This window comes from Terrapene carolina, unplaced genomic scaffold (assembly GCF_002925995.2).
Source record: "Terrapene carolina triunguis isolate 2854851 unplaced genomic scaffold, T_m_triunguis-2.0 Scaffold211, whole genome shotgun sequence".
NCBI classification, from domain to species: Eukaryota; Metazoa; Chordata; order Testudines; family Emydidae; genus Terrapene; species Terrapene triunguis.
This window is the reverse complement of record NW_020664562.1, coordinates 31,583,273-31,597,119: the sequence shown is the minus strand read 5'-3', so window position 1 is coordinate 31,597,119 and position 13,847 is coordinate 31,583,273. Positions and strand designations below refer to the sequence as shown.

Below are 13,847 nucleotides of genomic sequence, written 5' to 3'. Positions count from 1 at the left end.
TCTTTCATTAAAAATAAATAGATTACTAATGTTTCTCATTTCTTACTGTAAATTAAAAGCTACTAATTTTTGGGGGGGAAATAAATTGCATCTTACATGAAAAAAGCCTCCCTTTGCAGACAACTTCCTAGTACTTTTTTTTTTTTTTTTTTTTTACCTTGGACCAATGGAGTCACAATCACACTAATTCCTGTCCTCTTTGTTTTGCTTTCAAAACTGTCGTTTTAGTGTTTTTTGGTCACCTGGTGGAACATTCCATGAGTTATCCATCCTTCTAAAAATGAATTGCTAACGAGTGTAAACAACCATCCTTCTGGGTATCAGAGCTGGATATCTATGAACACCTATAATGGTTCTGATTACTGAGGAAGCAAAATTAGATGGGATGGTACCAACCATCTAAATAACTGTATTAATTTCCCCCTGCCACCTACCCATAATCTAAAGGTTTTTGGGGAAGATGCTTCCCTTGTGAAGTGAATTATCTGAAATGGATTGCAATTAAACTCTTGATCATATGTAACCGTCCAAAATTCCCTGAGTTTGAAAGCTCAAAGTAACTTGCAGTCTATGACGAAAAGTAATTTCTAACAAGGAATATATCTCCTGTGACTAGTTGCCCTTTCCTGTAATTTGGAGAAGAAGACTATCCAAGGTCCCTTCAGATGAGTGAGTGCTGTCAATTCAAGAGGATACAGAAAAAATGAGACCCCGTCATCTCCCATTTTTTACATGAGCTTTCCTACTATTTAAGCAGATATGCAGAGAGAATGCAGTCTGTTATCTTGTGTCTGCTTGGTAACAGGCAGGGGACACAGTCTTTCAGTAAGAGAGATTGATATGTTTTGTGGGGGAGATTCTTCCTATCCAGAGCCTAAAGTGACTGTCTCCTTAAGAAACACGGTTATAACTGGCAAGAACAATAGCCCTGGCTGTTGCCTTTCTAAATCGTCAAGGTAGTCTCACCATCTTGATATTCTAAAGCCACTAAAGGTATGTCTGCACTTCAGTCAGGAGGTGAGATGGTAGCACAGTAGGTATATACACAAGCTAGCGCTGAACAAGCTAGCTCACTAAAAATAGCAGTGAAGATTCAGTCGCATGCGCTTGCCACTTGAATATGTATCGAGGGTGCCATGCAGGCTTGTATTTGAGAGAGTGATCTGTGCCACTGCCTGTGTTACTGTGGCTTCACTGCTGTTTTTAGTAAGCTAGATCAGATATGCCTACCTGTGCTACAGTCACACCTCCTGACTGCAGTGCAGACATACCCTTAGTACCAGTTCTGATTCCCTTCCTCCCAAAAGCACAGAAAATGGTGTAAGATGCTCTCTTCCTGTTCAGTTGTCGTGGCCACTTAGCAACCATACCCTAAACGTCGTGACCCCTCCCAGTGACATTCATTTGGGGATTCTACTTGTTACTTCCCTAGGAATGAAATTTCTGTTGGAAGAGGAAGTCCTTTGCCACTTCCTTGATCTTCAGAAGTTCATAGGAAACTACAGATTTATCATTCAGAAGTGTATTGGGATATATTTTATTTCCCCACAGTTGTTTCTGTGGGAATAAACACCTTCAGAGCCTCGTTCTAGTTCAATCCAGGTTGAGTAGTCCCACAAATAGGGAATGCATACTAAAAACAAAAAATCAATAAAGGACTACCCACCATGAGTCAAATGGTGTCTGATTACCATTTATGAGCCTCCTTGCTGTGGAAACACATTTGAAGCCTGGTAAATGAGAAACATCTTCATATGAATACCCTAGAGAGAAAGGTGATGAAGGCCTTTGATGTTTAAAAGTGACTACAAAGTGTATAAACAGTGTTTTTAGCATTACATTTGAAATATCTGAACTTGCCTCTTCTACACCTCAACCTGCAAGAGGATTTTGATAGTCTTTAGAGGGTCTAGAACATCATAGCTGTAGGTTGAAACCTGAGCTGCAGTATTCCCAGTCCCTAACCATGGGGAAAGGGGATGTTCCATCTTTACCTCAGCCACAGTTGTCCAAGTTTTCATCGTCCCCAAAGTTGTCTAGAGCAAGCCAGAGGTAACTCTGTGAGCTGAAGTTACTAGTGTTTTTGGAGGTGTTACTATTTTGGAGACATCTGACACAACGGGGGGGGGGGGGAGGGGGTTGGATTGTCTTTTATACATCTTAAAAGCCTCACTTTACAATTAAAAAAAAAAAAAACTTTTCAGAGATTTAATAATTCACCTTTCAGGCAGCCCAGTTTTGGGAAACCAATCCTATTTGATGTGATGCCCCTGGCCTGGTTACATGTGGGGTTTGAACTCGAGACTTCTGGATCTAAAAGTGTGAGCCACCACAGCTTGAACTAAAGGATCTGGTTCGTTAACTTATTGGCAGTATCATACTCAAGTATCTTCATGTGGTCTAGTCATAAGAGAGGGGTGAAGAATTAAACTGTGTTAATGTGGGTTATCTAATTCACACGCACGCACGGACTTTAAAAAAAGGATATATTTCCAAACTAGGCAACAAGGCAGCCATCTTTTCTGATGGGTGAACCTGCACTTGCTCCCAGTAGAAGCTTGTCCTGTCTCTGGGAGGAGAAACACTTTAAAAAAAAAAAAAGCTGAGGCAGTCTGTTGTCCATATAGGAGAATCAACAATTATTACTTCTCAGTGTATTTCAGCTATTGGTAGAGAATTGTGATCACCGAGGAGTAGGTTGTATTCTTCATGGGGTTGGAATGAACCACAAGTTTCTACATTCTGCTCCGGGGTATGGAGTCTACTTATCCATTATTGTCTGTCGCTGTTGTACATCTTCTCTCTTGTTCCATTTCTTTGCCAGACAAACTGTTCTTTCATCTTGTTCTTTGATTTTAGTTAATCTTACTAATCATCCTGAATTATACATTCTCTTGTTAGTGGTTTGTAAGAGTCAGACAGTACTTCCTTAGGAATTTTTGGCAAAGCTATGAATATGTCTTTTAAAATCTTGGAGGTAGTATGCCTCAGGGACTTACAAATTATGGAGTTAGTGCTCCCTTTGGTGCTAGCATGAGAGGTTCTCTTTAAGAAACATTCCATGCTCTATATGTTGTTAATTCTGTCTGAGTTTCAACACTATAGTATCTGACCCTTTGTGGCAAGACTTATCTCCACTGTGTTAAAAATGGGGATGTGAAGGTTACATGTTAGAGCTTCAGTGTTTCTCACCTTTTGTGATGGAATTGTGGCAAATTCCCTTTTTCAAATTACTAGTCAAGTTTATTGTTCCTTTTGAAGCCCCTCAAGGTTTTATCTGGACCAGGAAATTATATTGGGAAACTTTTGCCCTTACCTTGTTTCTGAAAGAGAATTTGACTGACCATTCCTAGATATTAGGAACTTTTAAATTGTGTTATGGTGAGAAGGGGAAAGAAGAAATGGGCAGATGAGATGATATTGTTACAGATGTATTTTCAAAGATTATTAATTGGTACAGGCACCTTTTTCAAGTTAAAGTTAGAGCACATTCCCGTCTGGCTCAGATATCTTTGTAAGCTAAGAGAAGTCAGTCAGACATAGAAGAAATTTTCAAGCCAACTGCTTGATCGTACTTGCATTCCTTTGCCAGACATTATTTCTCAGAGACATTAACTTCCAGTGAAGCAGCTTTTGCACACAGATGTCACGACAGTTGTACCCTTTTAATTTTCCTGTCCTAGTTAATTGCTAATGGATTGACACTTAGTTTGAGTGGTAGATGCAGCTAAAGAAATTTAACTACAAATTTTGTTTCTTGCTTTTAGACCCAGTAACCTGATTCCTGTTTACACTGTGTTGATTATAGAAACAGAATACATTATTTGGGAGGGTCCTGCTCTTCTTTATGCTTTAAAAGACTTTCTTGAAATCTACAACTGGAAGGTATTTGAAGAAAGTACCATTTAATTTATTCCATGCAATCTGAGTGAGACCACATCCATAAATTCTAGACTCAGTTAGAAATAAAAGTTCCAGGGGTGGGGGGACACTCATGAGGAATGGGGCTGGGCCTGAAGGTTGTGTAGAAGGTGAGTTCTGGAGACCACAGGCACTCTGACCCAGATCCTCAGCTATGTTACAGTGATACTTAGACTTTTAAAAATATCTGTGTGCTCCTCAAGTTTTAGCAGTTGCTTGGGAACAATTCAGTCTCAAGTAGGGGCTATGGTTGGCTAGTGGCCACCAAGGAGCCATTTTGGTAGCTGAGAATAGCCAGCAGTCCCCGGGCCATACTCCCTTCTCTGGCTCCCTTCCTGTGAGAGAGCCTGCTCTGTTCTGACAGGAATTCTCGAGGGGGGCAGGAAGTTACAGACCTTTTTTGTTACCAGAGCAGGGTCATGAATAGACCCTTTGGTTCTACTTGGCTTCCAAGAGCATTTTCTTTCTGGGACAAACAAGACACACGGGATGTGGTTTAACTAGGCTGCAACTTTATTAATTTAACTCATCTGGGAGCTATCCAGCAATATATTGCCCAGTGCAGATCATCCTTCCCTCCATAATCTGTTCCACCTGGTGGAGGACTGCTGTCAGTCCCCTTTTCCCCTCACCTCTCCACATCTGGTCCTAACCCATTGCTGGGACGCATCTGTCCTTGAGGGGCCGGGGAAAAGAGAGTTGTCTCTTCCCTGTGCCATACAGTAGGAACCCCAGCCCTGTTCCCCAGCTGCTGCTTCTAACTCCACTTCAGATTCCAATTTAGCAGACCCCCTGTCGAACAAGTATCTGCACTGGACACCTGTCAAGTTGCAACAACTTGAACTTCACCCTTGCCTTCTAACCAGCCCACTAGGTTCCTGGGCTGCTATGGGAAAGGCAAAAATAACCCTGGCCAGTCTGGCAATGAGGGGGAAAGTCCTTGTCAGTCCCAAAAAAGGCAAGTAGCACAATACCCACACCAGACCCCAAAAATCCTGGTCCTAACCTCAGAGTGGGAGCTGTTTTTCTGGTCATGAGATGGAGCCCCAACCAGGGGAAGAAGGCTTATGTGCCTTTTTTTGGGGTGTATAGGACCATATGGGCTTCACTGCACCCCCTAGACAAGCCAGTCATCTCCCAAACCCATGAGGCAGCTGATCCACCCATTAGAACGGTGGGGGGTGACTCTTCAAAAAGCTAGACAACACTCTTTCCCTTGCCTTTCCAGACAAAGCCCCCCATTTCTGAAGCTGCTGGAATGCATTGATGGCTTTGGACTTAAAATTTATTACATTGATTTTTTTTTAAGTTCTCTGATTCCAGAAATCCTGCTGCTAAAAACCGAGCCACAATAGAGGTAAAACACCTCTTTTTATTGTCCTTTAATTTTATGAAAGAACTGCATGTTCATCAGTACACTTGCGTCTAAATTTTATAGATTAAATAATTGTCACAAACCTTATTTTACTAATAGATTTGCCTCCTTTTGATTTTGACTTGGATATTTTTTACTTTATTAATTTAGATTAATATTATTACAGTTTCACTGTTAGGAACATTTTAAAGTAATTTAATATTTTCTTTGCTATGAAAGCGCTATGACTTATTTTTCATATCCGGGAAAGTGAAAACACTGTTGGTACACTGTCTAGGGCATTTCAGGTCTTTAACTCTCCCTTACAGACAATTAAGTAAAATAGAAATACTCTATAGCTGTAATAACTAACTTATAAATTATCTCCTTTGTCTACATGTGTTGACTTGACTGGAATGTGTCAAGAAAGCAGTTGCTTTCTCATAGGGTTCAGCTGTTGTAGTGTGTGTTGCTATTTTATTTCATCTGCAAAGTATAAGAAGGAGTTATTAACTACAGGTAACATGGGGCCTGATACAAATCCCATGGAAGTCTGATCAGGCCTCATGTTACCTGTATTCCTTCTCATGCTTTGTGGGTGAAATAAAGCATAGGGGAGTCTGTTGACTTCAGTAGGCGTTGGATTGGACCTTTTAACATTAGTATGATTCAGTGTGTCCTATTATATGCTTTTTCTTTTTGAAAATATTTACATTAAAGTTTGAAAAATACCTTTCTATAAACACTGTTGGGCTGTAACACTGGAAAACAGATTCTACATGGAGTAAGGTTTTTTTCTTATTCTGAAACTAGTGGAAAAACTTGCACAACAAGTATGTTTATACCTCAAATATGAAAAATACTAAAAAATCTGTTTATTCCTACCACTGCTAATCAGCTAAAATATTACTTACAACTTCTCAAGTACACATTTGACAATCTTCACATAAAAGAACTTGTTGCTTTCTTGATTAAATAAGATAAAGCAACTTTAGAGAGTAACACTGTAAATTCTCTAAACATGTTTTAGGCAATTTTGTTACTATGAATATGATGCTATTGTTAACTAGTATCAAAACTTTAATCTGATATGTTGTCACAGCTGCAGATCTATTTCAGGAAGTCAGTTTATCCTAGTCCATTCTGCTGAACCAGCAAATAAACAAGACAGGACAAAGATTTAAAACTCTTAAGACAGAACTGTTAATTTTCATGCTAGTTTAATTGCTTGTAAATTGCTCTAAGTATATTATCTTACCAATTTTTTTAAAGTTTTTATTGTTCACTTATTCTCTTAAGTACCAAGTCTTGCTTTAGAACCCAGTTCAGGAAAGCATCTCTCTTCAGGACAATACTTACACTAAGTCCCATTGAAATCAGTGGAATTTAAACACATGTTTAAGTGCTTTCCTGAATCAAGGCCATAATCCTTACTTGGGCTAACTCCCATTGTAGTCACTGGGGTTTCCTCCAATAGGGACTACAGAAAAGGCCCACCCAGGAGTATATTTTTCTCATCAATATGCATGTAGAACTTCTCCTGCCACCACTTACAGAGATGTATTTCCAATGATGGAAAAATGTGCCCATAATTTTTTTTCTTAACTTGAAGTTAAATGTAACAACATCATCTTACAGTCTTTCCTTAACATTAAGTTTTATTTGAAGGAAACATAGTAACAGTTGTTTGTCTAACTTTGAACATATCTAGAAGACAGGGACATAAATATGTTAAAAACCCAGATAGAGTATATTTTAATTTTTGTAAAAGTTAGTTTTATTTAAGACATTTCTAAATTAGGGTTTTGATGCCTAGAAGTGCAAAATGTCTTTTCAGGCAATCTGCAGTAATATTGTAAAGTAAATTTTTTTGAAATTGTTAAAATGTGTGTTCTAGCCATTTAGTAAATGGAAAAACGTTTGCCTCTGCAGTTTTTTGGATAGATAATAAGAATGATTTAATGTTTGTAATGAAATGGTAACTGTTTAACCTACCAGCCACTGCTATGCAGAGTGAAAAATTATGATATTCCTAACATAGGATGCTCTACATTAATGTTTTTTGAATGGTTTAAATATTATTTTACTTAATAACATTTTGTGGGATGGGTAATGATGCATTTCTGTAGTAATGTCAGCCAAAGGTTTAAACTCAAATATTAAAAACCGTAGACAGAGAAGAGACTTTTTTGGCACCCAAAGTAAAACACTGGATTGTAATGTCTTAATCATAGGAAATGTGTTTTAGTAATTAAGAGCCACGTTTACTAGGAAAATGATTTTTTTTATAACCATTCCCAGCTTTCTTTATGATGTGATCCTCCTGCCCCTTTCAGTGCCTCATCATCAATTTATTCTTCGTGACCAGCAGAGAGACATTTCCTTTCAACAAACCCTATGGGTTTAAGTATTCAAATTCAAAACAAACTAATCTGAATCTGTTCTACAATTTAACTCTTCGGAAGCTCAAATCTGAAACCATAGCTTTCATATTAAAATCCACAATGTTCTAGAATGTTGTTTTTGTTTTTAGTATTGAATGTTGACCAGTTATAGATGTAGTTAACCAACATAGAAAAGGATATTCCTTTCATCAGAGTATCAAGCAGACTTTGAATTAATTTATTTTACTTTTAAAATCATTTTAGCAAGTTAGTTAATAAGCTTTAACAAAAAATGTCTTTCAGCTTACTGAACACCGAGAGATCCGAAATACCTATGGTCTAGAGTCTCTTTGCCATTGTCCATTATATGAAGAAGCTATGCACTTAGCAGAAGAGGGCAAAATTTATTCCAGAATATTAAGGTATTGATTTGTATTTACTAATTAACTTCCAAGAAAAGCCAAGGAGTAAAAATAAATACTCTACATAATACTGCATTTAATTCCCTAATCTCAGAGTAATGGATGCTATTTCTAAATAAATCCTAGTCAAATTGTACTGTGCTTCTGTTTTTTAAATATAGTTTACAACTTTTTTCCATTTTATGTAGGACTGAAATGTTGGAGTGTTTGGGGGACAGTGACTTTCTTGCTAAGCTTCACTGTATTCGACAGGCTTTTCAGGTAAATACTTAGTTATCAATGGGGTGCACGCACACACATTCTCTTTCTTCTACGATATGTATAACTTAAATGGAGCAGAGTTAGGTCAAAGCTAAGAGTTTTGGCTCGCCCTACTTCTGCAGTGACATATTTTTAGTGTAATAGTTATATATTGTAATTACTGAATGCTGTTTATGAGAGCAGCATATTATTTTTTAATATTCAGATCACCGAAGGAGTGAGGTTTTTTTTTTGGGGGGGGGGGGGGTTTCATTGCTCTTAAAGCATTTTGAGTAACATTTTATCTACTTCAGAACGTTGTTTTATTCGGGTGTCTTCAATTGAAAGACTAACAGATGTATTGGAGCATAAGCTTATGCTCCAATACGTCTGTTAGTCTACAAGGTGCCACAGGACTCTTTGTCACTTTTTACAGATCCAGACTAACACAGCTACCCCTCTGATACTTCAATTTAAAGGACATGCTTAAGTACCTTTCTGAATCTGGGCCAATATGTTAAGACAAACTGAATGGCCTCTTTGATAATGATGTGCATCACTGGATGGGAGACCCATCTTTTTGGATGGGTTAGAAGTATTGTACTTGCATACTGTATTAATATCAAGCATCTCTTAGTTTGATTTGACTAAAGAATCTAATAGCCTCATTTAGTGCAATTCTCTTTATAAATAAATTGTGTACTTATAGGTCTGTATTGCCTGGAAATTTTTCCAGGTAATTCTTTCAGAAACAGCTAACAGAATATTTCTTGCTGAGAGTGGAAGAAAAATTTTGTCTGCTTTAATTGTGAGAGCTCGAAAGGTAAATTCCTTTTTTGTTGTTCCTTTAGTTTATTCATTGTAACCAGAGATCAAAGTTAATTTGTCTGGTCCTGGAGTTAACCATGATAATTCTTTGGGCATATTAAAAAAACAAAACAAAAAACACTTGCCTTTTAAGAGTTTAGAACTAAAACAAGTCATCCTACTAGGAAATATGACACTTAACTGGTTTTATTTCACAGAATCCAAAGAAATTTGAAGAGGTCTTTGATGAAATGATACATTTTTTAGAGCAAACAGATCACTGGGATAATACTGAAATGGAACTTGCTGTCAGGGGGGTAAGTTTGGATTTCTGTAGTGCTTTTTTCCTCATTAAACTTGATTACACAACCTGTTTCCCTCTCAAAATTGATACTTATGAATTAATAAATATTAGAATTCCAGCTGCTTTTTTATATTTTAGATGATTTAGAGAAATGTGCTTCCACTTCTATTTTTTTAAAACCTCTGTACCGCTGAGTTGCAATGTCAGGTTTTTTTCCATTAGTGAAATGCTTTTTAATGTTACCTAAATAACTTAAGATGATAAATCTGCCTGATATATGTAGAGTATGGAATACTGGCTTATGCTCTGTTCCAGTATTGAAAGAGAAGTTAAGTTATTTTGATCTTATTCTAACTGAATGCAGGTGAAAAATCTAAATTTTTACGACATTGTTCTGGACTTTATATTAATGGATTCCTTTGAAGATTTAGAGAATCCACCCACATCTATACAGAACGTAGTAAACAACCGCTGGCTAAATTCCTCCTTTAAAGAAACTGTAAGTAGTTTTTAAAATTTCTTATACTAAGATTCTTATGGTTTATTGCAACTGATAGGAGACGTGATAAAATTACATTAGTTTCAACATTCCTTTCTAAAATTTTAAAATGAGTATACTATTGGGAATAGATACCTGTCTTACTCTTAAAGATTAAAATACCAGCATCTGTAGCAGCTAAACTCATCCTTTTTATCCATGGGCTATGAACAATGCAAGTAACCACAATGGGTAGCTTCAACTCTGATCTGGGGAGACCTTTCTCTCTATGTCAGAGGTAATTCCATTTCCAACCATAGCTGAATCCTAAAATACGCCTGAGCAAAAACTACTACGCTGTGTCAGCCTTGCAAAATCTTAATTTAAAATTTACCAGACTTACTTGCCAGCCCTTTGCCATGACGATTGATTATAATGGAAAAAACTGTTGTAGTCACTTGGCAAAAATAACTATTTGCCCTGGATGAGTAGAATTTTGCAGGGCTGGTGTATATGTTAGTCACATTTGAAATAAGACATACTGATTTATGGGGGAAATGTATTAGTTCATATCCTAGAATTGTACTGGTCGGGTATGGAAAAGTAGCAGGCATTGTAAAATATACAAAGACTCAAACATTCAGAACAGAATTTTTAGGTTTTTTCATAGGTGCATCAGCCTGTTTTGCTTGCTAGAAAATGTTCATAATAACTGAGCTTATCCATGCATGTTTGAAGGAAGGGATTGTGGTGTGACCAATTGTTCATAGGTGAGAGATGTTGCTGTCATTGCATCTATTTAGAACTATAAACTGCTGGTTTTCCTTTTTTATTTTTTACCCTTCAATTGAAATATTTCTTCTACAGAAAAAAGGTAAGGCACATATTTTTTGTAGCATATGTGGTAAAGTTGTGTTTTGTGAGTAGCAAGTTTCCTTATGGTATTGAAGTAGCATCACATTCCATCTGAATGTTATGTGCTGTGCGGGGAGGGGAGCCTAGATTTGCCATCAATATGTTGTATTGCTCAGATCCTTATTTGGACAAAACTCCACAGCTGTATGCAAAACTATTTCAAGTATTCTTTCTTAAAGTGAAAAAGGCCATTACCATGTATTCATATGCTTCCTTTTAAAATCTGAGATAGTTATGGTTTTGGAACACACATTTTGGCACACAACAGACTGTGTGTCAGCGAGGTTGAATGTAAGTGTTGCTAATGTTAAATTGTGAAAAAAAGTTAGGCTTAGTAATTCAAATACAATTTGGCACCAATGCAAAATGGGACAGAATTTCTGGGAAAGAATACACAATTTCATTTTTTTAAATTTAAATATAAGAAATATGAACTGATAGTAAAATGGGCTATTCACAACAGATGACATTTTATGTTTGAACTTATGCTATCACAGCATTAAAATTCAGGAAATAACTGGTCATCACATGCAAGATTCTATAGTCTGCTGCTTTTTTAAATAGTCAGTTTTCTTGTGTAAAAGTTACGTAAATAATTTCTTCTTATATTTAGGCTGTGGCTTCAAGCTGCTGGTCAGTACTGAAGCAAAAAAGGCAGCAAATGAAGGTAAATTGTCTTGAGATCTAATCTGAAGCCTGTTTAATTTTATAATTCAGAGATTCTGACCAAACTTGAGTGACCAACTCTTAGAATACTCGGAGTTTGAAGTCATGCTATGTGCCATCAAAGAAATAAATTACAAAGTCCTGATCCTGCAGACAGGGCCGACTCCAGGCACCAGCGTAGGAAGCTGGTGGTTGGGGCGGCCAATTCAAAGGGGCGGCACTCCGTCCAGTATCAGGGTGGCACGTCGGGGTCTTCGGCGGGAATTTGGCAGCAGGTCCCGCATTCCCTCTCTTCCTCTTTGAGTTGCCACCCAAGAGGAAGAGAGGGAGGACCCACCGCCGAATTGCCGCCGCTCATCATTTCCCCCCCACACACACACCCCGTTTGGGGCGGCAGAAAAGCTGGAGCCGGCCCTGCCTGCAGACACTTAAATGTGTACATGAGTAAAGTCTACCATGTCAATTAATGTGGATTCGTGGAAGATAAGATGACAACTCATGTGCTTATGTCAGTTTAGTTAGGGCGACACACTATACACTGTGCGTTACTTACATCGGCTCCTGGCCTGTCATCCCAGGGAGGGGGGGCTCCAGTTAGAGTCCAGCTGCCCACCGGGTTCCAAGCTGGGCTGCTGCCTGGGGTTCCTGCCAAGAGCCTGGCTGCCCCTGCCCAGCTCCCCAATCGCAGCAGTTTTGCCTCCTGGACTCCTGGCAGAGCGGAGAGCTGCGCGGGGGGGGGGCTCTCAGTCCTCTACACTGTTCTTCTTTAGTTGGTGGAATGGCTCCTGGTGAGGAGGCGCATGACTGATAGAAGGAGAGTAGTGTGGACATGTACCACTGCAGTGGCTATAAGTTGACCCAACATAGGTCTGCGTAAGTTAGTAGTGTAGCCATGCCCTGAGGTTTGAAGACACACTTACAAGAGAGGCAGAATGTTTTAGTCGGTAGAGCACAGAATTTGGAGTCAAGATCTGGCTCTAGTCCTGTCTGAATATAAGTACTTACATGGCCCCCAGTACCATATTATCTAAATCAGGGGTGGGCAAACTACGGCCCGGGGGCCACATCTGGTCCGCGGGACCAGATTGCCCGGCCCCCGAGCTCCTGGCCTGGGATGCTCGTCCCCGGCCCCTTCCCCACTGTTCCCCCTCACCCGCGGCCTCAGCTCGCTCGCTCCACCGCTGGCACAATGCTCTGGGCTGCGGGGCTCTGAGCTCCTGGGGCAGCGCAGCTACAGAACCCGGCCTGACCCGGTGCTCTGTGCTGCGTGGTGGCGGCGCGGCTCCAGTGCAGCCAGCCACCTGTGCTCCAGGCAGCGCGGTAAGGGAGCAGGGGGGTTGGACAGAGGGCAGGGGAGTTTGGGGTGGTGATCAGGGGGCGGGGGTGTGGATGGTGGTCGGGGGGGAAATGGGGTTGAATGGGGGCAGGGGTCCCGGGGGGGCAGTCAGGAAGGAGGTGGGGTTGAATGGGGCGGCAGGGAACAGGGATTCCCAGGGCAGTCAAGGGACAGGGAGAAGGGGTGGTTGGATGGGGCAGGGGTTCCGGGGGGGCCGTCAGGAATGAGAGGAGGGGTTGGATGGGGTGGCGGGGCTCTGGGGCGGAGGGGGCAGATAGGAGGTGGGGGCCGGGCCACAACCCCCTCCCCTAACCAGCCCTCCAAACAATTTACGAAACCCGATGCAGCCCTCAGGCCAAAAAGTTTGCCTGCCCCTGATCTAAATGCTAAGGAATTCAAAGTATTTATCCTCACAGCATTCCTGTGTGAGATATGGAGGTACCATTATCCCCAAATTTTACACAAGGGGAGTTGAGCCATAGAGACTGTGACTTGCCCAAGATTATGCAAGAAGTCTGTGGCAGAGTAAAGAATTTAATCTAGTTGTCCTGAATCTCAGCTAGCACCCGGAGAGTCCTTTCTCTGCCACTGACTTCTGATCTCAGGCAAATCATGTTGGCCATTCTTAACAAATCCATTCTTCAGAAGGTTGCCTTCACTTGTAATGATACTCTTTGTAAAAGATCATTTAAAAATCATACTGTCTGAATAAGTGACAGGAATCTTTAGTTATCACATCACTGTATCAATATAGTTCTTCTTTAAATGATTGCAGACTTGTATTCCCCTTAGGTGTGCACACCCCCAGCACTCTAAAGCCGAAAATGTTTGCAGAACCAATAGGGATGGCGCTTGTGCTCGGTGGCACTAGCCCCTCACCAGACTATTTAAGGGCAGCACCACCCCAACCCGCCTCAGGTTCTTTTCACCACCTGTAGCTACAGTTGGTGCATTCTATGTGGTGGTTTACCTCATGTTTTTTCTGTTTCTCTGGGAATTTATTGTATATAATTCATTGCT

General features: G+C 39.9%; 1 protein-coding gene across 1 annotated transcript in view; it reads left to right on the top strand.

The window, feature by feature from the left end:
* LOC113407464 (mitoguardin 1-like) overlaps nt 1-13,847 on the top strand; it is a 52,141-nt gene that overhangs the window by 31,815 nt on the left and 6,479 nt on the right. The window contains exons 8-13 of the mRNA XM_026656019.2: nt 7,963-8,081; nt 8,270-8,342; nt 9,058-9,144; nt 9,347-9,445; nt 9,797-9,931; nt 11,439-11,492. Coding sequence (XP_026511804.1) covers nt 7,963-8,081; nt 8,270-8,342; nt 9,058-9,144; nt 9,347-9,445; nt 9,797-9,931; nt 11,439-11,492 — 567 coding nt within the window. The remainder of the gene's footprint in view (nt 1-7,962; nt 8,082-8,269; nt 8,343-9,057; nt 9,145-9,346; nt 9,446-9,796; nt 9,932-11,438; nt 11,493-13,847) is intronic.